The following is a 26,115-nucleotide window of genomic DNA, read 5'->3' as shown; positions in this document are numbered from 1 at the left end:
AGCATCAGCAAGAAGCGTGGGTTTATTCTGGCTGTAGCCTAGACCTGATGCTAGGTGCTTGGAAGCCGTGAAGAGTTGGCAAGGCCTCCTTCCAGGAACTTGCAACCTGGGGAGTGGGAGTAGTAACTCTTTGGAGATTAAAGGACTCCAAGTGAGGGATGCAGGGAGGGGTCCTGCTACTGTCTCTTTTTCTTAATGAAAACCCTGGGGGTGAAACCAGAGAAAGTCTCCCCAGACTCTGTGCCTCAAAGGGTTTATTTGTAATTGTGAACTCTCACTTTCTGGGATTAGGATTGAATTGGTGGGGGTAGAAGATGGGTAGAGAGACCTAAAAGTATCTATCCACCTGTAATCCTGATCCCCCCCACCCCTTAAATCCCTCTCCCTAAGCTTTACTTTTCCAAAAGGGACTCCTCTCCTGAGACAAGCTATGTTAATTTCTTAACCACTTTTCTGTAGTTGTGGCTGAATTCCCTAGGAGTGCAGGGGCTGGAGTGGGGTGGGGGGCACTCTTTCCTTTGGATGGGTTTGGCAGCGGGGACGTTGGGCTGGCTGGCTGTGAGGCACAAAAGAAATCTTCCTTATAGCGCCGCAGGCACAGATGTAACGCTGCGCCCCTCTGCGGGCGGGGACCCGGCTTGGCAGATGGCGAAAAGCCGAACTGGTGACGGATTGTCCATCAAATGGCACTTTCTGGGTAGTGGGAATCTTGTAGCACCCAGGCACAAAGAGGCATGCAAGAGACCCCCTTTGCTGCCTAGGCAGTCCCTCCCAGAAGTGAGTCGGTCAGGTTGGCTTGGGTGGGTAGGTTAAGTTTTTTGTTTTTTGTTTTTTTTACTCCCCCCGCACCCACCAGAAGATCTGCTACAAGACTTGAGAAAGGAGGGGCTGAGAAGGGAGGGGGCAGGCCCAGAGGGCACACAAGAAGAGATAGGGGAAGGGGTAGAGGCCTGCTGCCGCTGGGGAGGAGAGCAGGCTGGGAAGCAGGATCTCCTGCCGGTTTCAGTTCGGGGTGCCAGGATTGCTTCTCTGAGGGGTCAGCACTGCAACTCCGTCGCCTCGGGCCCTGGCGACAGGCACATGCCCCGCCCTTTCTCCTCCCAAGACCTGCGGGCTTTTGTTATGCAGATGGCGGCAGGAGGCTGTGCCGGAGGAGGAGGGAGTTGGTGGGGAGGAGGAGAGACAGAGAGGGGGGAGGAAAGTGCAGCTCGCGCGACCAGCCTCCTCTTCCAACGTCACATTGTGCGAGAGACAAAACCCGGGCGCGCCTGAGCTCACACGCGCACGCACACACAGACGACCCCGTCGCCTCTTCTCTCCTGGCGCTGCCGAGAAAGCCAGCCCTCCCTTCCCTTCCTGGGGCGCGGAGGCTTAGCAAGCTCAGAGCTCAGCCCAGAGACAGCACAGAAGGCAAAGAAAGACGGTGGATCAGCCTCCTTCCTCCCCTGCCTGACCGGGCTGAGGCATCCCATCCCCCGCCCTGAACCCCCGATCTCTCCCACCCCACCCCTCTGGGTTTCACATGGACTGAACCCGGAGCCGGGTGTGCCCCCATTTGGAATCCGCGTTTCAGCACTTCGGACAGCGCCCGGGCGCCCCGGGTCCCTTTGGGTTGGCTATGGCGAGCGTTCAGCAAGGCGAGAAGCAGCTTTTCGAGAAGTTCTGGCGAGGAACCTTTAAAGCTGTGGCCACCCCGCGTCCCGAGAGCATCATTGTCGCCAGTATCACGGCCCGCAAGCCGCTGCCAAGGTAATGACCTCCTTCTTAGCAGTTGAGACCCTGATGGTCCTCCTTTCCTGGCCTGTGTGCCCCCAGAGTCCTGAGGGGTGGATGCAGGCTGCTGGGCCAGGGCGCCTGTCTTTTCCCCGTCACTACTCGGTGTCTCCTGCTGGAACATGGGAACTGATTGCCTGTGTGAGGTGGAAGCTGGTGAGAACGGACAGGGAGTCTTTAGGGGGAGCAACACTCAGTGGTCTGCTGACCCGGCAGCTGCTGTTCCAGAGGATTTGCTTTCTTGGGGTGGGCGGTGTAGGTGAGATAGGACTTGACTAAGAAACTTTTCTTGGTATTAGAGTTCAGAGGACGGGGGGCAAAGGAATGGTGGAATTGGGGTAGTTGGGGTGTTGTACAAGAAGAGAAGATTAGGGTTGAACCAGCTTAAGCAGTGTTCAGAGGTAAACGGCACATTTCTATACTCAGCTCAGAAACTAACGAGCTCTGAGCATTTTGACAAAAGCCCATATGCTGTTCCCTCAAATACACCCTAAACAGCACCCTCCTCCACGCCTTTCTGGCTGCCACTGCTGCTGAATTCTCTCTTCTCCAGCATCCAAAACCAGTACTCTGAGCTCAAGAGTCAGGGAGGAGGCTTCCAAGATCGTGAAGATGATCTTGGAAGAGTTTTGTTTGGTTTTTCAACAAGGATCTGATTGCTTTGAACTCAAGGATGAGAACAGACCCGTAGATGGTGAAAATAGTGGGATGCGGAGAACAAGGGAAGGAAAGAAAGAAAGGCAGAAAGGAGGAGAAGAGGAGGTGAGGTGGAATGGAGAGGAGGCCGGGGAGAACATTCCAAGACAGAGAAAACCCAATTCTTTTCATAAAGCGTTCAATTCAGAGGAGTTTGAGAATGAAAGGAAGAAGGCTGTGCCCTCTGTCAGGGAAGATCAAGGCAGTATGAAAACTCATCTTTCGCTGGTGTTGGATGAGTGGTTCAGTGGGAGAAAAAGAACGAAGTGGACCAGGGGAGACCACTTGGAGGATTTATTACTCCTGGCAGGCTCTATTAGAGAGTAGATTGAAAACATGTCTGTGAAAGTGCTTCATACAGAATGCCTGTTCTGGACCCACGGGATCTGAACTTTCCGGTGGTTGTGGGGTGGGTGGCAGTGAATCCTATCTACAGAATCAAACTCAGGCTGGAGAACTTTTCAGAGTCTGATAGGAGCGTAGCTCATACAGGTCTTTAGAGAGATGGGTACCCCATGTTGGGAATGGGTGTACTAGAAGCAGGATGTGGTAGGCTTCAAGCAGCAGCAGTAGCAGCCAGTATTTGCAGATGGGAGGGAGGGGACACCTTGTGACACAGGCTGGAGAAGGGGAATAAGAACACCAAATGCCGTGCAAGGCTGATGTTTCTCTGCTTGGAAAAAGGTTCTGTGTAGAGAGTTTTGACGTCAGCAGTTCTGTCTTCCTGGGTTTCAGCCATCCATTCCGCCTTTGGAGTGTACCTACTGTTGGCAAACCAGGTGCTGTGTAGGCCAAAGAATATGCCCTTGTAGTGGAAACTAAAGATAATTTCATTGAAAACTACCTGTGTGACATTTGGTCCAGGGTCTGCCATGTATTTCAGGGTTGCGGGAAGAGGACAGCAGATTCCTGGTGGTATTTGAATACAGAAAACGCCTAAAGTCCACCTAACTTGGCATTTTCCCCTTTGCCTGTCTGTCCGTTACTGGCATGCCCTTTTCTTGGTCATATTCTCAATTATATGACTTGCCTGAAGTCTCCTAACCCTCGTGCTTTCTGCAGCATGGTACAAATCTGAGCATAATGCATCTGAAACTCTTTAACAATAGCTAGCCCTCCTCCCCCAGGTGTCATTTCCCTCTAGGGGTCTTTTTACCATCATGAGTCTCCTTACCCCTGGAAACCACTGCTGGGGTGAAAGTCTGAGTCATAAGCCCCTAATTTATGTCATGCTGGAAGGATCTTCTTCGATACTTCTGTAACATGTGCAGACCTTCTGTAGAATAGATTCCAGTTTTATAGCTGTCATCCTGGTTTGGGGTGGGACGTGAGCGGGGAGCATTTGTATTCAAGTCTTCAGGGAAGGCTGGGTTTGAGTCGGCTTTCAACAGACTGTCTGTAAAACCCAAATCATCCCCAGCCCCATCCAAGCCAGCCACATCCAGCGAGGTCAGTTCCTGCATCCTTTCTAATGTAGAAGGCTTACTTAACAGTGAAAGTACCATGTTGTCAAGGCTGAGTTCTCAGGAAGGAAAGGGACAGAGACGCTGGCATAGTATTAGCTGAGCCCCAGTGGCTTCCTCTAGAGGCAGTCTAGGTACTTGGTCTCCTCAGAAATGTCATTTTGTTCCATAAGTCAAGACCAGCACATAGTCAGCAGATCTGTAGGGAGATGGGGGAGGGATTGGACGAAACACCATCCAGTTCTGTTGGTTAAACACTTAATACGTGTTTCTAGATGAGGGTTATCCCTCCTCTGAATGAACTTCCCCAGGATATTTTAAGTCTATCTCAGAAGATAATTTAGTACCAGGATAGAAGCTTATATTCAATTGGTTGATTTCATAGCACTATGCATATATCATACAGTCACACTCCAAGCAAAATCTCCCCTCACCCCCCCCCACCTTCCTCTCCCCATCCATGAGGCATCCTTGATGAGGCAGTAGCTTTATGTGTATCAAATTGCAAGCAGATGTCTGACTCAAATGTCAGATCGGTATAGCAGAGTGGGAGGCAGTATATCATAGTGGTTAAGAGCTCAGACTTGAGTTTCAGACAAACCTGGATTCTTGTTGTGGCTCTAGCATTTAGCTGAGAGTCCTGAACAAGAAGCTTTACCTTGCTGAGCCTGTTTTATCAGCTTGAAATAGAAATAATAATAGTAGCCATCTCAGACCTTGAATTATGAGGACTGAGTCAGGTAAAACACTTCCCACAGTGTGTGGTCCAGAGTGATTCCTTAATAGACATCGCTCCTGAAACAAACAGCTCAGTTGATAATGGCCAAAGGAAGTCAACGTTTCCTTCTAGTATTGTGTTCTTCATGCCCACCCATTTCTCCCCCAAATGATGCTGGCAGTAAACATCGTGGGATTTCAGCTAACAGGCCATGCGTTGAGATGGAATTAACACACAGGAGGTGGGGTGAGAGTGGTCCCATCATTCTCTTCCCTGAGGGAAGCTTAGGGAATTTCTGATCAGACTTTTTTAATTAGGGGGTAGGGGAGGGCTGGTGAAGAATTCCCTGGGTTCAGGATGGATTGCTGTAACATCCTCAGACTGCATTCTTTTCATTTGTGTAGAGATGACCAGGTACTGCCAGTCCAGAGAAGACTCAAACTCCTTGAAAATTAGTTTGAATCCCTAGTTCCATCAAACTTAGAGTGACTGTATAATTCGTTATTCATATTGAGAGTGAAAGTCTCGCTGTGAGTCGTTACTCCAGGATGGAAGATGTAACGGGCCTGTCCCAGGCCACCTGGGATATAGGGCGGCCAAAGTGAAGCCTCAGCCTATAAGAACTGAAAGAGAGCATGAATCAGTAAGATAGTTGGAGAGTAAGAGACCCCCCTCTTGTCCCCACCCAAGAAGTACAGTCATTTTTCCTGGCTTTGATTAATTCTCTTTTTTTAATTGTTTGGTCCAGAAAAGTTTGTACGCAGAAAGTTTATGCTCAGAGTGAAGAACTTAAATGTCTGGGGCTAGACCCAACTGTAATAATCATATCACCAAATAGTAGCTAAGGACTTAATGAACATGTGAAAACCATTTGAAATTAGCATATCAATTGTTTGTGGATGCTGGAGTGTTTGTAAAGGGCTAGCAAGGCCGCCCTCTTAAATAGAATAAGCAATTCCCTTTACAATTCTTTTGGCAAGCTATTAATTTTCTTCGAAAAAACCTCTCTATGCAGAATAGTCCAGAAGCAGACTTCAGCCCAGGTCTGTCCAAAGGATCATAAATTCCAAACTATTGGAGATTTTACTGCATAAAGGGAAAGATGGCGAAATTGTTAGGCAGGAGAAATGCCTTTGAACCATTTAATTCCAGACTCCCCTTTGTGCCAAGAGATCAGTTAGCACATTTGTGCTGACTCTGTCCTCAGGAGCAGAGTGAGGGGCAGCTGGGAGGTGATTTCCTGACAGCCTGTGGTTAAAAACCAAGGTACTGAGGGTCATGGAGAAAGCCTGCCCCTGCGATGAATGATAGTTTTTCTCTGGAAAGGGAGTGTTATTGTTTGGGTCAAACCTTTCTCCTTCTGAAAGGTGAAATTTGCTGAATGGTGTACAGGGGTCAGTGGGGGGCATTATTTCTGACACGGCTGTTTTCACTTGGCAACCGTGCTGTCTTAGAGACTCGGGCTGCAGTAGACGCTGAATGAAACTTGGATGCATTAATTGAATGAGTGCACGCGGTCCAAATCCAGTGTCAGATTCGCTGTCTCCCAGTCCACCCCCATTCCTGACAGGCTGGGGATTCTTGATCAACGCCGCCTAAGAGACACACACTCTGCAGATAGATTTGACTCGCACTAGTGTCAGAATGAAGCTTTCGGGATATAGACGTCTGTCTGGCTGGGCGAGTAGACATGTCAGCTGGTGTGGGTACAGGAGGTTGGATGAAATGCCCCCCGGGGAAGTGCTTTTCAGGGCTGTGTGAGCCTTGATGAACTCCATTCCCACTCCAGGCCACCAGAAAAAGATGGGGGGGGACACCCCTGAAAGCTTAACTCCTTGATGAGGAAGGAAGCCTGGGTCATACGCTTCCTGCTCTTGTGAGCTCCTCAGGCATGCTGCCGGGGCACAATACATTTTTTAAAATATCCTTTCTTCTGGAGTGGCTGGATTTACCTTCCTGGGAGGTGGAAGGACTTGCGGGGGCTTAACAAAACCAGCGTTGTTAAATTGCTCATTTATAAGACTTTGAGGTGTGAGGGAACACTTCTGAGGGGAGAAAGTGGAAAGGTGAAGAACTTAGGCTCTGAAGTCAAATCTGGGCTCAGATTTGATTGGTTTGACTGAAACTGGCTTCAGCTTTCCTACTTTGGACTCTGCCAGTCACTTCGCCCTCTCTGTCCTTCGGCTGGCCCACCTGTGCGAGACTGAGCTCATGGGGTTGTGGTGAGCAGTAGACAAAGTAATTCGTGTTAAGTACACGGCACAGTGCCTGGCACAGACCAAGAGCTCCATCAGCAGTGCTCTTGTCACCATGGCAAGAGTTACCTAATGAGATGTCAGGAGGGAGTGCCACCCCTCCGCCACACCTGGGCTGGGTGGGTTGCCTGGCGGTGGAACCTGACCACCCCAGTGCTCGGTATTCATTTTTGAATGTGGTTTTGGCATTCCCTAAAGAGCCACTAGAGATATGTAGAGCTGTTAAAAAAAAAAATCAAATCAAATCAGCTAATCAAAATACCTGTTTCTGTTTACTATTTGCTGATACTTACTATTTGCAGATGCTATGTGACTTTTGGCAGGAACTTGACCTTCTCAATCTTGGTTTCCTCATCCATAAAATGGGGCTAATAATAGCAGCCCTCTCCAAGAGCTGTTGAGAATACTGAATGGGCTAATTTATGGAAAGTGCTGTTTGGCACAGAGGAAGGGCTATCATCATCAATGTAAACTCTTACTATTAATAATAAATTATTGTTTTTATTATTACTATGTGCCAGGCCCATCAAGGAGGAAAAGATGAATGAATCCAATCTCTCCCTGGGAGGGCCTCGGAATTTAGTGGCAAAGGTGGACACAGGCACCAGTAAGGAACAGCATGAGGCAGAATATGGGTAGGAATATAAGAAAAGGGGATGTGGAAAACCAGAGGAGGGAGGCACCCTCCATGAGGCGTGGCGTCCCTTGCCTAGACTCACACAGTTATCCTTAGTGGTTTGATCTGTGAAATGGGAGTGATTCTTTTATTTCATCAATTTTACCTACAAATGCAAGGAATGATCAGCATGAATAAGGCCTTTGTTGCTAGTAGAGTCTCAAAAGATACCTTTTTTTTTTCTCTCCCCAGAAGAAAAAACAATTTGAACTTTCTAGAGAGGACATCATCCGCTGGGGGGCTCAGAGTTAAGTGCTAATGAAGGGGGATTATGGAAAGAAACTGCCCTTATTGTATAAAATTTCCAACTCCTCTGTCATTGGCTCAAGGATGCAGAGTCTGGTGTGGACCATTAGGTTTCTTGTCCTTCATGGTCTAGCTCTGGCTAAAACAAAATCCAGTCTGCATTCCTTGAGCAGCCACCAATGGTAGGGGGATTGGAGTGAGCCCACGCATTTCAAAGAGAAGATGAGCCACAGGGAATGAATCACAAAAGGGAAGAAGCCGCCTGTGGCTAAAAAATAAAACCGTGCTTTCATTCATGGAGAAGTTTTATTGAGCTCCTACTCGATATAACAATGAACAACACCTAGCTGTCAGAGGGAGAAAGGTGATAAATGAAGAAACAAGGTAATAAATGAAGAAATCAAAGAAGGTCAGGTTATAATAAGTGTTATAAAGAAGAATAAAGGAGAGGAAAGGGATAGAGAGGGTAAGGCTGGGGGCTGGTTGATTGGATGGGGTGGTCAGGGGGCTGCCTGGGTGAAAGGAGGGAGTCATAAGGATAACTGAGGGGAAAGGCTTTTTGAGACATAGGGAACAGTAAGTGCAAAGGCCCTGAGGTGGAAGCATGCTTGATGTATTTAAAGACAGCAAGGAAGTCAGCGTGGCTAGAGCAGAGTGAGTGAGGGGAAAACTAACAGAGGATGACTCCCTAGATGGAGGCAGGAAACATTTCAAGCAATTAATGTAGTAAGCCAGTTAAGGACTGACTTCCCAGGTCCTTGACTCCTAGGCTGGGAGCAGGGATAGGGGTCACAGTGGGGCTCCTGTCCTCTTAGTCAGGGTCCTATTGGCTTCTGTTTCTATTGGCTCCTCTCCCTGACTCAAATGCAGCCAGGATGACTTTGAATAGCAGTGTTAGAAGCTTAGCTGGGCCCCTGCATGTGTTATGGACAAGCATGAAATTTACAATCTCTCTGATTGTGATCAATCAGATTAGGAAATTGAAAAACACACTGTTTAGACTTCCAAATAGCAGAGGCAAATCTTGTTCCCATGACAGTGAGGGTTTGGTCTATCTCTTATATCCGTGCACACTGATCCAAACTACCCCTCTCACCCAGCCGCCCCCCTTCGTGGCGCACCTTTGAAGCAACAGTCTGCTTACTCTCCATCTCTCTCTTTCCCTCTCTCTCTCCCCCTCCATCCCCCATCTTCACTGGAGATTTTGCTGAGGGAGCTCCCATATGCCACAGCCTGTGTGCGGAGCTCCGTGAAATAAAACACGAATTAAGATGTCATAGAGACAAAGCCAAACCAAATACAGAACAATGCCGAACCCTAAAACAGTCATTAAGTAATTCACGTCTACATGTGTCTGTTCAAAACAAATATTAAGATCCTCTGGACGCAAATGTTTCTCATCAGGAGAATCCCCTTGTTGCCGGATTCCCTGGGCTTACATCCCGCTGACAGCTTCGCTGAGCAGAAACACCAGTGGATCACTGTTCTCTGGCTTCATTAAAAGTTAAGCTTACGCAAGTGAGCTGGAATTTTATACGACAGACCCCCCTGCTTTGGGGAGAGAGGTGCCATCTGGGCCTGAAGCGTGTGTGCACACTCACGGCACAGAGTGGAGGCCAAGTTCCTTCTGTCATTTAAGTGCCCAGCCCTGTGCTATGAAGCAAGCATATTTTATCTGTTGCCTAATCCCATGTTTACAGTAACTCCAGGAGAGGGGTATTTGAGAGACTGTTTTATAGAGGAGAAACTGAGGCTCAGAGGGTGGAGGTGACCTGCTCAAGGACAGCTGGCTGGTAAGAGTCAGAATTGGGGTAAGAAGCCAGAGCTCTTGAGTGGTACGTGTGTCGAGTCTCATATGCTTTGTCTCAGGAACAACTGAGACCCGGGAGGTGGTGAGATGTGTCTTGTCCAAGGCCACATAGTTCGTAAGAGGTGAAACTGGGATCTGAACTCAGATCTGCCTGATGGCAACTACAAGTCTTCTCTACCTGCTGTGCCTCTTGTCGCTGTAGTTTGGCTTTTAAGGTTGGGGGTGTTTTTGTCTCATTTTGCTCGTCTTGTTTCATGCCCGATCGGCTTAAGCAGTAACTACTATTATAACTTACCTTACTCTCTGTCCTTCCCCGACCCACTTTCTGTGTCTTTCCCCTCCTTACCCATTCTCCGCACTGAGCCAGAAGAACCTCTTTGAAAGGCAAGTCAGCCCATACACACCCCCTCCACCCATCTAAAGCCCTCCATCCCTGTCCTTTGGTCTGCAGAATACAGAGCGGACTCCCTGAGAAGACCTAAAGACTCTCCAGTCCAGCGTCTATCTGCCCACCTCCCCAAGACTATTTCTAAGATGCTGACCCTCACTCCCTCCATTCAGCCACACCCCTCTCCTTTTAGTCGCTCAAATTTTCCATACCCTTTCTGCCACCGGGCCTTTGCACATGATGCCAGGAAAGCTCTCCATCTCCCCAGTGCCTAACTTATACCTACTGTACTTTCAGATCTCAGGTCAAATGTCATTTCCTCAGGGATTCCTTCTACAATGCTCTAGATTAAGTCACACCTTGAATTACAGACTTTCTTATCATGGCAGGTACCTCTCTTGGCTCTCAACACACTTGTGATTTTGTATTGATTTGTGAGACCCATGTTAAAGTGTACCTGTCCTAAGAGACCGAAAGCATCATGGGGAGGGGACTATCTGTATGCTCCTTGATGTATCTCTTTCACCTGATACACAGCAGGGGGCCAGACAGGTGTTGGTTGAATGTATGAATTGTAACACTTTTCCCTCATCAAGTCGCTGGAACATCTAATAGTCTGAAGCATATGGAAACACCAGTATTAAAAACAGCAAAGTTAATTCCTTTTATTTGAGAGAGAATCATTTGAACTGCTGGAGGGTGTGGGGATGTGGAGGTGGGGACCTTGTTTGCCTCATTCCTCGCTGTATCTCAGGACCTAGGACAGTGGTCCATGGTTGGGGATCTTGACATGTTTGTTGAATGAATAAATGATGAGGACCCGCGGGAGTGTGCATGTGGTACTGATCAGGAGACTTGGAGACTTACATAGGTACAGCAACAGAATTTTAGAGCTAAAGGGATTTTCGAGATCATCCAGTCTCCTTGTGCATGGGGAGTTCTGAGGAATATGTTTTATAGTATCTGTAATGATGTATTAGAATCACAGTGTTCATGTAGAATTCATAAATACACATATATGGGGGTTTCATCCTCAATATTTCCTACTGAGAGAGATACAAGATCAAAAGATCTTTAGGACTCACTGCTCTAGTTCAGATCCCCATTTTGCAGATGGGGAGACTGAGACCCACAAAGGGAGAGTTGCCTGATGTCCATAGCCTGAGTCGGCCTGAGAGAGCACTGGGTTCAGTGAAGTGGTGTTGACCCAATGTCACGTTTGAACTTCCTGCTGTGATCAGGTGGCTGCACACTGCTCTCTCTTGCCACCCTACCCTCTGTGGGGAGTTACGGCATCCTGCCCCATAAAGGTGTCCTGTGGCATATGCTGCCCGAAGCCTGGTCTGGGGATGCTGATGAGATGTCCATCTGGACCCAGCTTGTGCCTAGCAGAGCAGGTGAGCAGCTCTGGCTGTTTCTGGGATCCTGTTTCAGAGCTGCCAGCTGATAAGGAGGCTTTTGTTTGGCCGGCCTCTGTTCCACGGCCAGGTGGCAGGTGATTCTGGGGCTCAGCCCACTCCCATACGGAGAGATGTCTGGGCAGTGGTGCAGGGTGGACTCAGGGCCACTGTTTATCATGTGGCTTATTGTTTCCAGAAGGAACCTATCGTTGTAATGGCACCTTCCGTTGGTCGGCTTCTTACAAACCACCATCACTTTGTGGGGGGTTTTAGCTTCCAGTCAGGATGGGAGGGTCAGAGGGGACCTTCGAGGAATTCACATTCAGCCTTTTTGTTTTATAGATGGGGAGAGAGAGCTGAAATGTGAGCCCACTTGACCCTTAGTCCTATGAGACCACACCACTCCGAGTTCCTTGGGGAAAAGGGCAAAAAAAAAAAAAAAAAAAAAAGAATTTATTCCCATTTTACAAATAGGACAAGTGAGGCTCAGAGATGTGAAATGACTTGCCTAAAGTCACATCATGAAATCATGCTATATCCTTATCTTTGTTTTTTCTCATTTGGTCCTTACAACAGTAAGTGCCCCTTGTGTGTTCATCTTGCAGATGAAGAAACTGAGGCTCGAAGTCTTATAAAGACCCAGAAAACACCCTGGGTCTCTTGACCCCCTCCCACTGTGGGACAATGTCTGTGACCCCAAAAGCTTGTGCACCCAGCATTGATCCAAATTCATTCCTATCAGAAACAAAGAATCGTGATTGCCAGGGTCCCTTTTTCAGTCTGTGCAAAGGGATTTTACATCTCCCTTCTGATTGTTTATTCATACCTTCAACACAGAAGTTCTACTATAGGCAAAGCATAATAATGAATACAATTTTCTCTTACTGTCAACTTGTTTACATTTTAGTTGGGGAGACATGACTATAAATAACCAGCAATTAGCGGGCAGGGCGGGAGTTAATATCATCAAAAGTGAATCAAAGTCTGAACAGATAGGGCGTCTGGGTGGCTCAGTCAGTTAAACATCTGCCTTCGGCTCAGGTCATGATCCCAGGGTCCTGGGATCAAGCCCCACGGGCTCACTGCTCCTCCCTCTCCCTCTGCGTGTCACTCTGCCTATCTGTGCCTTCTCTCTAGCTCTGTCAAATAAATAAAATCTTAAAAGAAAAGAAAAGAAAAAGAAAAAAGAAAAAGTCTGAACAGATAAAGTGACTTGCCCAAGGTCATATAAGTTAGTTGTGATGCCGTGAAGTTTTAGATCTCTCCTAGTCATAAACCAAGCTCTATGCTAGGCAATTCATAGATATTATTCATTATGGCTTCATCCCAACCCTATGTAGGAGATACCATTGTCTCTATTTTGTAGGTGGTAAAAGTGAGGCTCAGAGGATTTAAGTTACTCAGCCAAGGTTATCACCTTGTAAGGGTCAGAGGTAGGATTTACAGCCCAGATGTGCGGCTCTAGACTTTTCTCTTACCCAACACTTTCTTCCCCAGAGGCAGGATTCGGAGCACAAAATGTCACTGGTGAGGCCTAGCTCTTCTCCTACTTTTAAATTTCTAGATGGTCACTCTAGTGGAGGCTCGCCCCAAGACTGGGCTTAGGCAGAGGGAAAAGTAACTGCCCAGCAGTAAAGCTGACCTCACAGGGCTCACAGGGCTCAGGGCTTGGTGAGGGCTTGCCCTGGGGTATTGATGGTCTCCTCCCACACTGGGCACTCACTCGGAAAGAGAATCAGCCAGCAGGAAGTGCTTTTCATGCTAGAAGTGCTCTTCCCAGCAAGAGGATTATCGAACCATCCATGAAGAGGGATAACCCTTCAAGACAAGGAGACAAGAGATATTGGTAGTTAACCATGTGTTTTCTTGACCAGAGTTAAACTCAGAAATGGTGGTGCAGAGGACCCCGAGCTAAATCACTGGTGATGAGGAAGAGGGTGCGATAATAGATTTTGGTGGCGCCAGGATTTTGTACTGCTTTGCACTAACTTGGGGAGTGATTAAAAACAGCCTTAGATTGTAAGTGAGGACACAGATCCAGAGAGGTTATTTTACTTGTCCAAATTTGCCCAGCTTGGCAGAGATCAGACCATTGGCCATCAGTCCGTGTATATTTCATGGAGACATTGATCATTCCTGCCCCCACAGCACCCTTCTGGTCTTATGGGTGCCCTCCTCCACTCTGTCTCTCCTCTCCCTGCCTCCTAGTCTGGAGGCAATCGCTTACTACTCTGGAGAAATCTTTCTTCCTTTGTGTTTCTTTAAGACTCTCTCCTAAGTCCATAAATCCACTGCCCCTGCAGGCTTTGACTTTTCCAAAAAGCAAAAGTGAAAACACTCCTATCTTCCTGTTTCCAGCCCTGACTCATGCCTCCCCTGAGGCAGAGGGTAGAACCCACGATCTGCTTAAATGGTAAAATAACAACAACAACAACAACAACAAAACCAGAGGGGAAAATACAGGGAGGAGAAAAACCACTTAGGTCAGTATCTCCAACTATTGTTCCACTTCACCTCTCAAAACCTGTAAGCTTTTGAGATGGTACTGTTAGTATCTCTAATTAACAAGTGAGGAAGCTGGAGTTCAGGATTATGTGACTTCTCCAAGGTAACACAGCCAGAAAGTAGATCCAGGATCCCAACTTCAGCTTGTAAGGCCCCAGTAGTCAAGATTTTAACCACCATGTCCCACTAATGCACTACCTGGCGGGGGGCGGGGGGAGGGAATAGATAGATAGATAGTCAGTCAGTCAGTCCAGGGACAAGGAGTGACTTTCCCAAGATCATTCACCAGAACAGGAGTCCAGCTGGCTGATAACAGGCATATCAATGTGTACCTACATTTAATGGGCCTCCCTTGCATGCATCTGACCTGTCCTCATGCTCGTGAGTCTCTAAGGAGGTTATACTGAACTGAACCCCAGAATAAAGTTCCAGAGAAGAAGAGTATCAGCCAAACTATAGATCTATGCATCTGAGTAAGGACAGGATGGTGAACAGGGTTCCATAGAAGGTGTCAAAGACTTCGAACTAATTGGTAGTAGTTGCCTGAAGCTCTATGTTGAGATGGCTTCTTGGGATGTATCTGAGATCAGTAGCAAAGAGCGTTTTGCTTGGTGCAGGAACGGGAGGTGACAGTATGCATGCTGTGTATTTATCCTTCCCAGGTTGGGAATGCTACAGCTCTTGGAAGGAGCAAATCGAGTACCAGCCATTGAACACTTACCATGCTGTTGGTGCCATGCTTTTTGCATTCTTTGTCTCAGTTACTGTTGATCCCAGGGCACCCTCTCTGTCCCATTTTACAAATGAGAAAATAGAACCTTAGAAAGGTGAAGTCGGTTTCCCAAAGCTAAAGAAACTAGTCAGTGGCTAACCAGCCCTGATAACTACTGGTAAAAACATAAACCATCAGGCTGATGAATAGAATATCAATAGATGGGCAATCCCAGAACATGTTAATTAGTGTGGAAATGTATACAGTTGACCAGAGGGCCTTGTCTTATTTATCTCCATACAGTCAGCAGCTAGCACAGGGCCCAGGACACAGCCGACTCCTATTGCCTTATTTACTTGGAACTAGGAACAGTGTCTGTGCTAGACGCCCTGAGAGGGACAGTTCAGAGAGGAAAGAGATTGGGCTGTGCATGTAATGAGGGCCAGCCTTCCCACTGCTGATGCTCAAGATGCCAAGCTAAGCAGACACATTTCATGCTCTCCTCCGGCAAGTTGGGGAGCTGAAGCAGGACAGGGAGGAGGAAACGGGTGTCCTGCACCAAGGGAGCTATTTCTGGCTTCGTGTTCTACCAGCAGGAGGCTGGAAGGCCGCAGGAGCCCGATCTGCTGCCTGGGCTTAACTCAGAGTCAGGACAGTGCCCGCGTCTTGCCTGGGGCACTTGAATGCCTTGCAGGAGGGGAAGGCAGTGGGGAGGGGTATCCTCCCGGAGCCCAGTCCTCTCCCGCCACATCTTTTCCCAGCTGTGTCCAGCCCCTCTTAAGTTTGGGGGTGATTTATCTTATCTGCAGAGTTGGCACATTTGAAATTATGAAAGCATTGTGAGATGGGTAAAATGATTTTTTTTTCCTGTTTCACAGATGAGAAAACTAAGACTAGTTGAGTTATTTATAATACTAGCAGTCACAACCACAACAGTGTAAGTCAGGCATTCTGCTAAGCATTCCATATGCGCTAACTCCCTGGAGCTTCATGAGGCCCTCTGAGACAGGGAATATTCACGTCTCTATTTTGCAGATGAGGAAACTTGAGGTTCAGAGGGGTCAAAAGTTCATCAGACCCAGTGCCATCTGATTCCAGAGCCTGTGCTCTCAGTCTCCACGCTAGACTGCCCACCTCTGGACCAACTCACTCACTTATTAATTAGTAGTTTGTATTCATATAGTATTTTCCAAATACTTTATAGATATATGTGCTTTTGGGCTGTGCTTTCACACTATAACGCAGGTGGAGGAGGTATTCTTTTTGCTTCCCATCCTTTGACACATCAGAAATGGTGCCTGGGGTTGAGAAGGTGCTTCTGCTCTGCTCTGTACTGTGCTTCATACAGGACGAATGGTGTATACGATACTTGGAATAGGACAGCAAAGTAAGCCCTCACCATACTGTATTTCTCTCTCCCGAGCCTCAATTTTACCATCTCTAAAATGGGGGAAGAGACTTTCTTCCAAAGTTACCATGAGCATTGGTGTGATCCACTGGAAGAGCTGACACACCTGGCACATCCAAGAAGAACCCAGTTCGTCCATGGAGTCTACCATTTTATAGAAGTGAGCAGATACTGGTTCTCTTTAAGGTTGGGGATGAACAGTTGCCAGCTCACTGGCTAGAGTTAGCCTGGTCATCTGTAACTGAGAAGTCACGCCAAGTTTATTCTTAGCATCCTCTTCTCTCCCCCTGTATAACTGGTCACCGGAAAGAAAGGGACCCAGACCCAGGAGCCATGAAATCTCCACTCTATATAATCCTGGTCGACCCTGCATTTCCAGTGATGGGTCCTGTCCTCAAGACCATGGTGGTGTTGGTTTCCACTGGAGCAAAGACAGACCAGAGCTTTAGCCAGCATTGGGTTAAGCTGTTTCTAGGTGCAAGAGGCATTTCTGGAAAAGTAGAGGCAAAAAGAACACAGAAAGTGTATTTACCATCAGAACATAGATTTTGTGATTACAAGTCATCTAGCCGTGCACAGCCCTATCCTTGGGCTGTAATTACGCTTGTTCTGGGTTTTCTCAAGAAACAGCTAGAGAGGGAGGCATTTTGCCAGAGCCTAACCTACGTGAAAGCCTAGCACTATCTGTAGTCATGGGATTGTTTGACCAGTGGAACCGAGGAGGCAGTACCACTGGAGAGATGAGGACTTCCTTCCACCCATCCCCCTTCCTTCCTATGAATCCTCCAGAACACTGCAGTCAATTCCTAGCACTCCTTTCTCCAGGGAACATATTCTCTGACCAGGAGAGAATGGCTCCTGGCTGCTGATACCATTTGGACTCAAAGAATAAGCAAAATGGATATCACCTTGGATGTTTCAAGGTCCTTAAATAAGGAAAGTGTAGTTAGGATAGGCAAGAATGACAGCTGTAACAAATACACCCCAGATCTCAGTGGCATAATATAGCCAGTCATGTCCTGCTCCTCTCTTAGTCGTCTGTGGGGTGGAGAAGGGCTTTGCTTCATGTAGCTATACAGGGACCCACCTCCGTGACATGACTTCAAGGTTATATGGCATGATCTGGCTGAAAGATGAAGAGAATGAACCAAGGTAGAGAAGTCCCCATTGCTCTTAACTGCTTCAACCTGGAAGTGACCCAACACTTCCATTTACATTCCATTGCTGGAGGCTGGTCACAAGATCCCATCTAGGTGCCAAGCACTGGGAAACATAAACTAGTAGCTTCTGGGTAGAAAGGGAAGGAAGTTTGGCACCATGCTCTCCCCTGTATTGGAATTGCCTCCCATTCCCGGAATCATATACTACTGTGAGCATCTGAGGACTGTCTGATAAGTTTTTTCTCCATATGGGAGGAAGAGGGAAAGAAAAATAAGCTACTGTTCATTGAGCATTGACTTTGGTCCAGGCACTGTGCCGAACTCTTCCCATGTGTTTAATGTATTAACTAAGCAAAGTATATACTGTCGTTCCCATTTTATAGACGAGGAGAGCCCCAAAGAAAGGAAGTAATTGTTTATGATCATACAGCTAGAAATTTCTAGTGCTAGGATTTGAACATAAGTCTTAACCAATAGACCACACTGCCTAGGCGAAGTGCAGTGCTCAAAGTGTTTCAGGCAAGATTAAACGTGATGATAGACAAAGCGATCAGCCAGGGCCTGGCCCACCATTAACACTTATTTAATGTTGGTTACAAAGAAGAAAACAAGAAAAGAACCTAGCTGCCAGAAGATTCTTCTTTGATCTTTGGGAAGTCATCTCCCCTGATTGTTTTTCCTTTTGCAAATTGGTATCCCATTTATTCACTCAACATTCTGAAACCTGTTTATTGAGTGTGTTTTATGTGACAGACCTGGTGCTGGACTCTTGGGAAGTGTGTGAACTAGACATAGTCTCTGTTCTCAAGAAGCAAAGCTGGGTGTTGGAATGGATTCACTCTCCCCAGATTCTTTGAGATTCTGGGAAAGGACTCCAGGATCATCAGAAACGTGGGTTCTGATTGGCCAGTGAGGTGGAATAGAAACCCAAACCAATTGGGGCAAGTCAAGTAAGAAGACAGGTAAAAGGGACTGTCCTATTTTTTTAAAAAAACATTTATTTAGAGGGAGAGAGAGAAAATGAATACAGAGGGGAGGGGCAGAAAGAAAGGGAGAGAGAGTCTTAAGCAGACTCTGCACTGAGCAAGGAGCCTGGCACGGAGTTCAGTCCCAGGACCCTGAGATCACGACCTGAGCCAAAACCAAGAGTCAGATGCTCAACTGACTGCGCCACCCAGGCGCCCCTTTCCCATTTTTTATTTAGGTCTTTCCAGAACATTTTTCTTTTCCTTGATAGTGACAGAACCTTACTTCCATGCCAGTTAGGGCCACAATAGATACAATTATACTTCTCAATTACCCTAGACATTCTAATTGGTGCAGGACTAGCATATAATACTAGGAAAGCCAATTTCAGCCCTTCTGAGATCAAGTGCTAAGGGAGGGGACTTTCACTGGGTTCTGGTGCTGAGATGGGCCAAGCTGGACAGGAGTAGTGATAGTAACACCTGGCATTTACTGAGCGTTTATCCAAGTGCCAGGTAAGGCACTGTGCTAGGCATTGTATATGAACTGTGTTGCTTAATCGTTACAAATACCCTATAAAGTGGGTACATTTTCATCCTCCTCCTTTCAAGGTGAGAAACCTGGAGCTCAGAGAAGTGACAGCCCTCATTCAAGGTCACACAGCTCATGAGAAGTGGAGTGGAGATTTGAACCCCAGGCCCTGTGCCCATAACCACTACACCATATTGCTGCATTATCTCTGTGTAGTTCTACCTATACAGAGATAGGTGATCTCAGGGTCCTGGGACTGAACTCCATGCCCAGAGAGGAAAGGCATGTGGGAGAGCTTTCTTAGGCTTGGGGTACAGCCTGGCAAGGGGCAGGGGTAAGTGGACTAAAGCCATTCACGGGGCCGCAATTCCCTGCCTCCCCTTATTCCCAGGAACTGTGTCATCCAGTCAAACCCCCAACCTGCACGGCTCTGTACCCTCCTTGTCTCCTGCTGTCCTGAGTCCCAGTCCCCAGGGTCCTGTGGCATCCTTGATTCCCGATGCTCTCAGAGACATGCTGCAAAAGATTGAAGTCAGCAGTTGTATAGATCACCAGCTATCAAAAATGAGGGCAATTTTATATACATTTTCGGTTCCTATTTCCCCTACTTGCTTTCCCCCAAGGGTCTGAGATTGTTAAGCAGGAGAGCTGGTAGAGGTTACAAGGGAGGTCACCAACTAAAAGTAAGATAGTTTCAGTGCATGGATATCTAGACGTGGCTAAGACACCACTCCCAGCACAGCTCCGAAAGAAAGTCCTTTTAATGGGCAGTAGGAAGCTTGGAGGGACACAGGAAGGTCCCTGTGTTCCCATATCTCGGTGGGACCTTTGGGCCTGTCAACCACATACCCCAAAGTCCTCCTAAATAAACCATCCTAGAAAAAATGCTGAATTATTTTTCTGTTCTCCCTGTAGATGACAATATTAGAAAATTACCATAGAAAGAGGCAATCAGAGGCAATGTAGTCCAAAAGTCCAAAGAATAAAGTACGATAGAGGTATTTCAGAATATTCATTAATAAAAAATTGTGCTATAGTCTGGACTGGGGGTGTTGGTGGGTTTCCCTGGCTCGTAAATTTTTATCCTGTGTTGTCTTCTCCTTCCAAGTAAGTATTCACTTAAGAACCAAAATTTATTTTTGAGATTTCATATTCTTTTTCCTAAAAAGCGGCTTCCAAACTGTGGAAGCTTCAGGTCCCACATGCCTGGTTAAGCTCCTGATTCTGAGATTCCCAAATCATAGGATTCTGTGGTTTTTATGCTGCAGGGATCCTCCATTTATCATCAGCCGAGTTGATGGGGGGATTCCTGCCTCCTATGACATGGTACCCGTTAGGACTCCAGAGTCCTAGACTTCACAGTCCTGGAAGCTCCCCGCTGGGTGTCCAGTATTTATGGACCAGGTCAGTCAGTGAGTTCCAGGGGCTTGGGCAAAGCACTGATGTTTCAAGGACAGCTGCTCCCGGTGGAGGAGGTGTGAAGAGGCGGAGAGCTCTCGCAGGAGGCCTGCTTTTCTTTAGATTTCTGCATTCATTAGGCTTTCTTTATTCTCCATGCTGCGGCTCTCAGAGCCGATGAGAGCACTAGGTAGGTCAGGGTCAGGAGGGGCTGCAGCCGCCTTATTTACGTAGGCCAGGAAGTGGGCCAGAGTGTGGCAGCCCACTCAGCTAGTCAACCAGCAACAGGATTTGAACCCTGGGAACAGACTCCCTTTGCTCCCCACCAACGCTAAAGGGAGAACAAGCTCAGAGAAGACTCTTTGCTTCCTGCTGGGGACAAAGTAGAGACAATTTCTAGAGCCTGGAAAATAAGAATGTCCCAGTTCCCACCAAGCCACGGGATCTTCTTGAAGAGCTCTTTTCCTTTGTTCCGTTGGGCGCACCCCAGGCTTCCCCCTCCATTGTGATTTCACTGTATTTTGGGGGCACCCAACAGAGAAGATGGAGAATGCCACTGAGCGACATCACCGTCCCTGAGGTGGCAGAGTCCAATGTCTACAGTTGCCCAAAAGCCTAATTTGAGAGAAACAGAATAAAAGTTGTACAACAGGCTCGGTCCTGGGTGCACACTCCCCAAACCCTAGGTGCCTCTGGGGGAGAGGGGAAGGGACAGCTGGAACCAGTCTGCCTTCTGGAGCTCTCAGCACAAAGCTCTGGGTGGGGAGGGGGTTAACGCTCTCCAGGCCTGAGCCTAGAGAGGCCAGATTCTGGTCTCTCCCAGCTGAAGGGGCTCCATTGTACAGATGGAGAAAGAGAGACACTTAGGAGCCCTTCTGAGATGAGAAGTGGACCAGTCCCCAGGGAAACTGGAGTACAGGGGTTGCCAAACTTGGCTGTCCAGTGGAAACCCCGGGGCTCTTTAAAAAATACGACGGCTGGGCCCCACATCCAGCCACGCTGATTTAATTGATTCGAGGTGATATCTGTGCATCAGGATTTTTTAAAGGCTCTCCTAATGTGCAGTGGTGATTGGGACCTGTGAATGCGCTTGTAAAGGAACGGAGAGATGTGTGTTTGAGTCTTAACTCCACTTGTTTATAACTGTGTCCTTGAGCAAGTGATATCGCTCATGCACACCTAAGTGTCCTTCATCCCTAGATTGCAGCTCATAGTTGTATCTACCCCAAATAGGGTCAAAGTGGGAATTAAATGAGATAATACACATTAAGTGCTTAACGCAGTACCTATCACCTTACCAGTGATCAACTCCTGTTCAGTTTTATTATTGTCATTATTGTCGAGATTGTATTACTAATATAGCTCATCATTCCTAAGCCCCCGTGTTGGAAAATGGGGGGTCGGATTGCTAGTCCCCTGATAGATGAATCGGAATTCAAGAGACCTGATTCTCTTGTTACGACAGCCAATGAGCTGTGTGACCTTGGGCAGATCTCTTAACCTCTCTGAGTTTAGTTGCCTCATCTTGCCAGATGGATCTCACAGCCCCTGGCCATCTACTGTCCAGAGGAGTTGCGAGATTCCAATAAGATAATGGATTTGAATGAGCTCTGGAAACAGGAATGCTCCAGAGGAATTTGAGATATTATGATTATGATGGCCATTTCATCCCCCTCGTGCCCTGGCTGGCCCATCTGTTCTGGGAGCTTTTGGGTCTCTCTTTGCCTCCTTTGGCTGCCAGTCCTGAACTGCTCAGTCTGACATTTGGGCAGGTTCCAGGGAGGAGTCTGTCCCTCCTCCATCTGCCCCTCGAGTTAACTCTTTCTCTCCCCTGTTCTGGTCTGTGAGTCCCGATATCTGACTCCAGAGTGTATGGTGATGGTGTGTGAGGAGAGGTGCTCGTCTTATTCTCTCCCCGGGGCTGGGAAGTAGCCAGCGATCTTGGATTTCACCCAGCAGAAGAGTTGGAAGCTACCTGAGACCTTCTAGATGGAGGAGCAGATGAGGCAGAATAGAGAGGTAGAGCAAGGAGTTGAGTCCATTGTCCTGGACCCCGACCTGGTGCTCTTCTGCCCCACCATCCCCACCTCACGGCCGGCCCCAGGCTCCCAGTGATGGGCTTTGGAACACAGGCCTCATCTAGTCCCCCGACTTCTCTTGACAGAGTTAGTGTCAGTGGGATCAGAGCAGAGGGGTTTCCTGCTTCCCCCAGAAGCGGGGGGCTATCTTCCAAAGAGAATTCATTCGTGGCCTTAGCCAAGTCCCATAACTCCTCTGAGACTCCGATTCCTCAGCTAGGCAATGGGAAAACCAGCACGTCATTATCTGTGGTTATTGAGGTCAAACGAGATCACAAGGGAGAAAGTTTGTAACCTCTGTTGCCTCCAACGCCAGTCCTCCTGCTGGGGCTGAGGGAGATGTGATGATTCAGTCGGGCCAGATTCCCTGGCTGGAGAGCGGGCCCCAGACAGAGGCATCTGGGCCGCTCTGAGCTGTGTGGGCTGGGAGGAGCCTGGGAGAAGGCAGAGCCTGCCTGGGATTGGCAGCTGCAGGCCCGCTGGCAGATGGTCTCCTAAGTGGGCCACCCCAGGGTCAGCTTTATGGATTTGCACATTAACCCTTCCTTCTCCAGTGGCCCTCAGACACTGGTTTGTTTTGACTTTGACCTGACCCACACAAGTTGCCAGGTCTCTAACTGAGCTGTAAACTAGATCCTGGCACACATCTTATCACTCCCCGCCCACCCCGAGAGACAATTCCTTGCTTATATGGAGCACCTAAGACTGGCTCCGTAGAGCCAGACTCTGTAGGTCTTCACAATACTCAAAACTGGCCAAGACTGATGATCGGACAGACTTTTAATATTTGCCCCTTCTCTGGCTACTAATTTTTGTAACTATTAAGGTATAGAAAAGAAAATACCACGGTGCAGGATGACCACTATGAGTATTTTGGAGTTTAGCCTTCTGGGCTCACCAAGTCACTCTCATTCTTTCTCTTGCTCTCATTTTCTTATCTTACTACTTCTTTTGCTAGGTCTTAATCACTATGCGGTAATATTGGATATGTTTAGTTTTACTTCAGATTTTCTTTTCTAATTTAACAAGATAGTCTGAGTATCTTCCTAGGCCAGTAAATATCCATCCCCTTCACCATTTTTAATGACTGCGTAGTATTCCATTGCAGACACTTAACAAAAGTAATTTTCCCTATCTCCCATTATTGGATAACATCATAAAGTAGAGGAGGGAACAAATTCAGAGAGGCCCAGTAACTTGCCCAAGGGCACACAGCTTGTAAATAAGAGCTTGAACTTGAATTTGCATTTTAGGACTTGAAATTCAGTCTTCTTTTTTAGGGTAAAAGAAGTGAGGATTTAAGTGTGCCATTCCTCTGCACCAACATGCACCCAGCTTCATTCCCCTCTCTGAGCCTCAATTTCTTCATCCATGAAACAAGGCTGTTAAGATCTAGCTTATCAGGGGGCGCCTGGGTGGCTCAGTGGGTTAAGCCACTGCCTTTGGCTCAGGTCATGATCCTGGAATCCTGGAATCGAGTCCCACATCAGGCTCCCAGCTCTGCAAGGAGTCTGCTTATCAGACCATTGGGGCCATTAGAGTAGATAAGAAATTGTCTGCCAAGTATGTGGCACATAGTGAGTGCCTGACAGGGAGGCTCATACTGTTCCATTGCTGCTAGAAATTTTGGTATTCTAACTTAAAGAAGAATGTGAATAATAATATTAACATTATCTAATATCTATTAGCATTTTCTAGTATCTAGTATTAGCTCATGTTATATGATATCTAATAATATTAGAGTTCTAATAGTAGTATTAGCCCTAGTCCGGGGGCCATAAGACTTCCAGCAAGTCTCTTTGCCTCCCCTGGCCTCAGTTTACCCATCTGGAAGCAGGCTTGCTGCCCTTGATGATTTGTGAGGGTGATTGCATTCTCCCAGCTCCCTGTGAGACTGCATGTTAACCCCTGCAGGCCTGATCTTGGCTTCCCTCCTCTGTCAGTGATTTTCTCCCCTCTTCCACCTGCCAGAGCCAACCGGCCGCCCCTCCCCCACCAGCTCTCCCGGCCTTTGACACTAATTGATACGGAGTATTCCCTCTAATCCTGCCTCTGCCTCGGGGGCCCTTGTTCCTGGGGCATCTGCTTGGTGAGAGGAGGGGGAGGCAGGGCCGACCGCCACCCGCCTGTCTGCCATCTGGTCCCCTTCCCCTCCCTCTTCTCAGAGCCACCAAGAAAAATCTGTAATGAATCTGTGGCCCCCGCCCAAGGGGGTGGGGTGACACCAGGCACATGCTGGCCGTGTACACAAGCAACAGCACACACACACACACACACACACACACACAGCTTGTAGACACAATTATTAGCAAAGCTTTTGTACTCCTCTCCCTGGCCCACTCCAGCTGAACAGCTGCTAGGAGGGCTCAGGAGGAGTGAGATGCTAACAGGAGGGGAACTTTAATTATCCTACCGAATGGCATCTTTGGCAGCCCCTGGGGACTGGACCAAATGGGGAAGAGGGAGGGCAGAGGAGAGAAAGACAATTAAATAAGAGAATCCATCCTGGGGTAAGAAAGGCATGGGATGCACTAGCTAAGGGAGAGGAGTGACAGGCAAGATTTCACGTGGCTCCCAGTCTCAAAAGTGCCAGACCTTCTCAAATCCAGGGGTTGAAGACAAGATTTGGACAAGTTGCAAATTTCCTCTCTTTTCCTGGGTCCATCTGCCCTACATGACTTCCTCTTGCTCAGGCAATGTGACTGCCTTCCAAAGCTTGGTCTCAAGGGCAGGACTTTGGACATCTGGGTTCTAATTCACCGCTGCTCTTTGCTGGCTGTGTGACCTTGAGCCAGCTACTTCACCTCTCTGAACCTTGGGGTTCTTCTGTGTAAAATGAAGAAAACAGGAATACCTACTCACAGGGCAGGGCTGTTGAATTAGATAAGATCATTCATTCAAAGAGTAAATGTTTATTGAATGCCTGCTGTGTACCCGGGCCTATGCTAGGAGTCAGAGATAGGAGAGAAGGTAAGACAGACAGGGGTGGGGGAGGTGCAAACAATGAACAAGGAAACCAACTAGTAAAAAAAAGAAATGAAGCACAAGGCCCCAAAGCCAATTGCTTTAAGCAACTTTTCCAGATGATTCCACTTTCACTCATGTCAGTCAGAACAATTTTTTCCTCTTTCTTGGTTCCTGAGTTGGTATGTGTTGTAAGTGGATGCTGTAGTGTTTCATGACTGTTTGCCAATGGGAATATATTTTCTCTCTATCAAACAGCTTCAAGCTCAGTGCCTGGTGCATAGCAGGTGCACAGAAAATGCTTAGAGACACCCTACGTATATTAAATGGTTGGGGGTGAAAAGGACCAGCCGTTATATAGGAGGCCAAGAGGGGGATTATCCACTTCAAAAATTCTCTTTGTTCTGTTAGAATTGAATACTAGACATTTTTCACCCTCTAGATTGACGAAAAATAAAATGTGTGATAATAGCATATTTTGATGACGATGTGGGGCACGGGTACACCTGTGCATTGCTGGTGGGAGTATAAACTTGTATGATAGTTCAGCATTTGCCAAAGGAAAAACTGAAAGAAAAGGTTGCCAACTCTGCGCCCAGCTTTTGATACCATTTCTAGAGGAAAAATGAAGTGAGTTCAAGGTGTTCATTGCAGCTGGGTTCGTGGTGGAGTAGAGACTACCCATAGCCTAAATACTCCACAGCAGGGGAAGTGATGACATAACCAGAGCATAACTGCCGAACACAAACCAACGATTGAAAAGACCATGGTAGCTCCAAGTGTATCAACATAGATGGCTAAGAGATTGTGAGGGGAAAAAAGCAATTTGCAGGAGGATGGCAACATTTTATATAGTTTGCACACACAGGAGCATAACATGTAAAAGAACATCGTCTACTGTGTGTAAATGTATACATATAGAAAAGTGTCTCCAAGGATGTCCACCAGACTGCCGATGATGATGTTGC

General features: G+C 47.5%; 1 protein-coding gene across 1 annotated transcript in view; it reads left to right on the top strand.

The window, feature by feature from the left end:
* Window positions 1-939: 939 nt before the first annotated feature.
* SRRM4 (serine/arginine repetitive matrix 4) overlaps window positions 940-26,115 on the top strand; it is a 143,861-nt gene continuing 118,685 nt past the window's right edge. The window contains exon 1 of the mRNA XM_032310408.1: window positions 940-1,749. Within this exon, the coding sequence (XP_032166299.1) occupies window positions 1,619-1,749 (131 nt within the window). The 5' untranslated portion in view covers window positions 940-1,618. The remainder of the gene's footprint in view (window positions 1,750-26,115) is intronic.

The sequence above is a fragment of the Mustela erminea genome, chromosome 13 (assembly GCF_009829155.1).
Source record: "Mustela erminea isolate mMusErm1 chromosome 13, mMusErm1.Pri, whole genome shotgun sequence".
NCBI lineage: Eukaryota > Metazoa > Chordata > Mammalia > Carnivora > Mustelidae > Mustela > Mustela erminea.
Note: the sequence above shows the minus strand (reverse complement) of the source record. Positions and strands in the feature narration are given on the sequence as shown.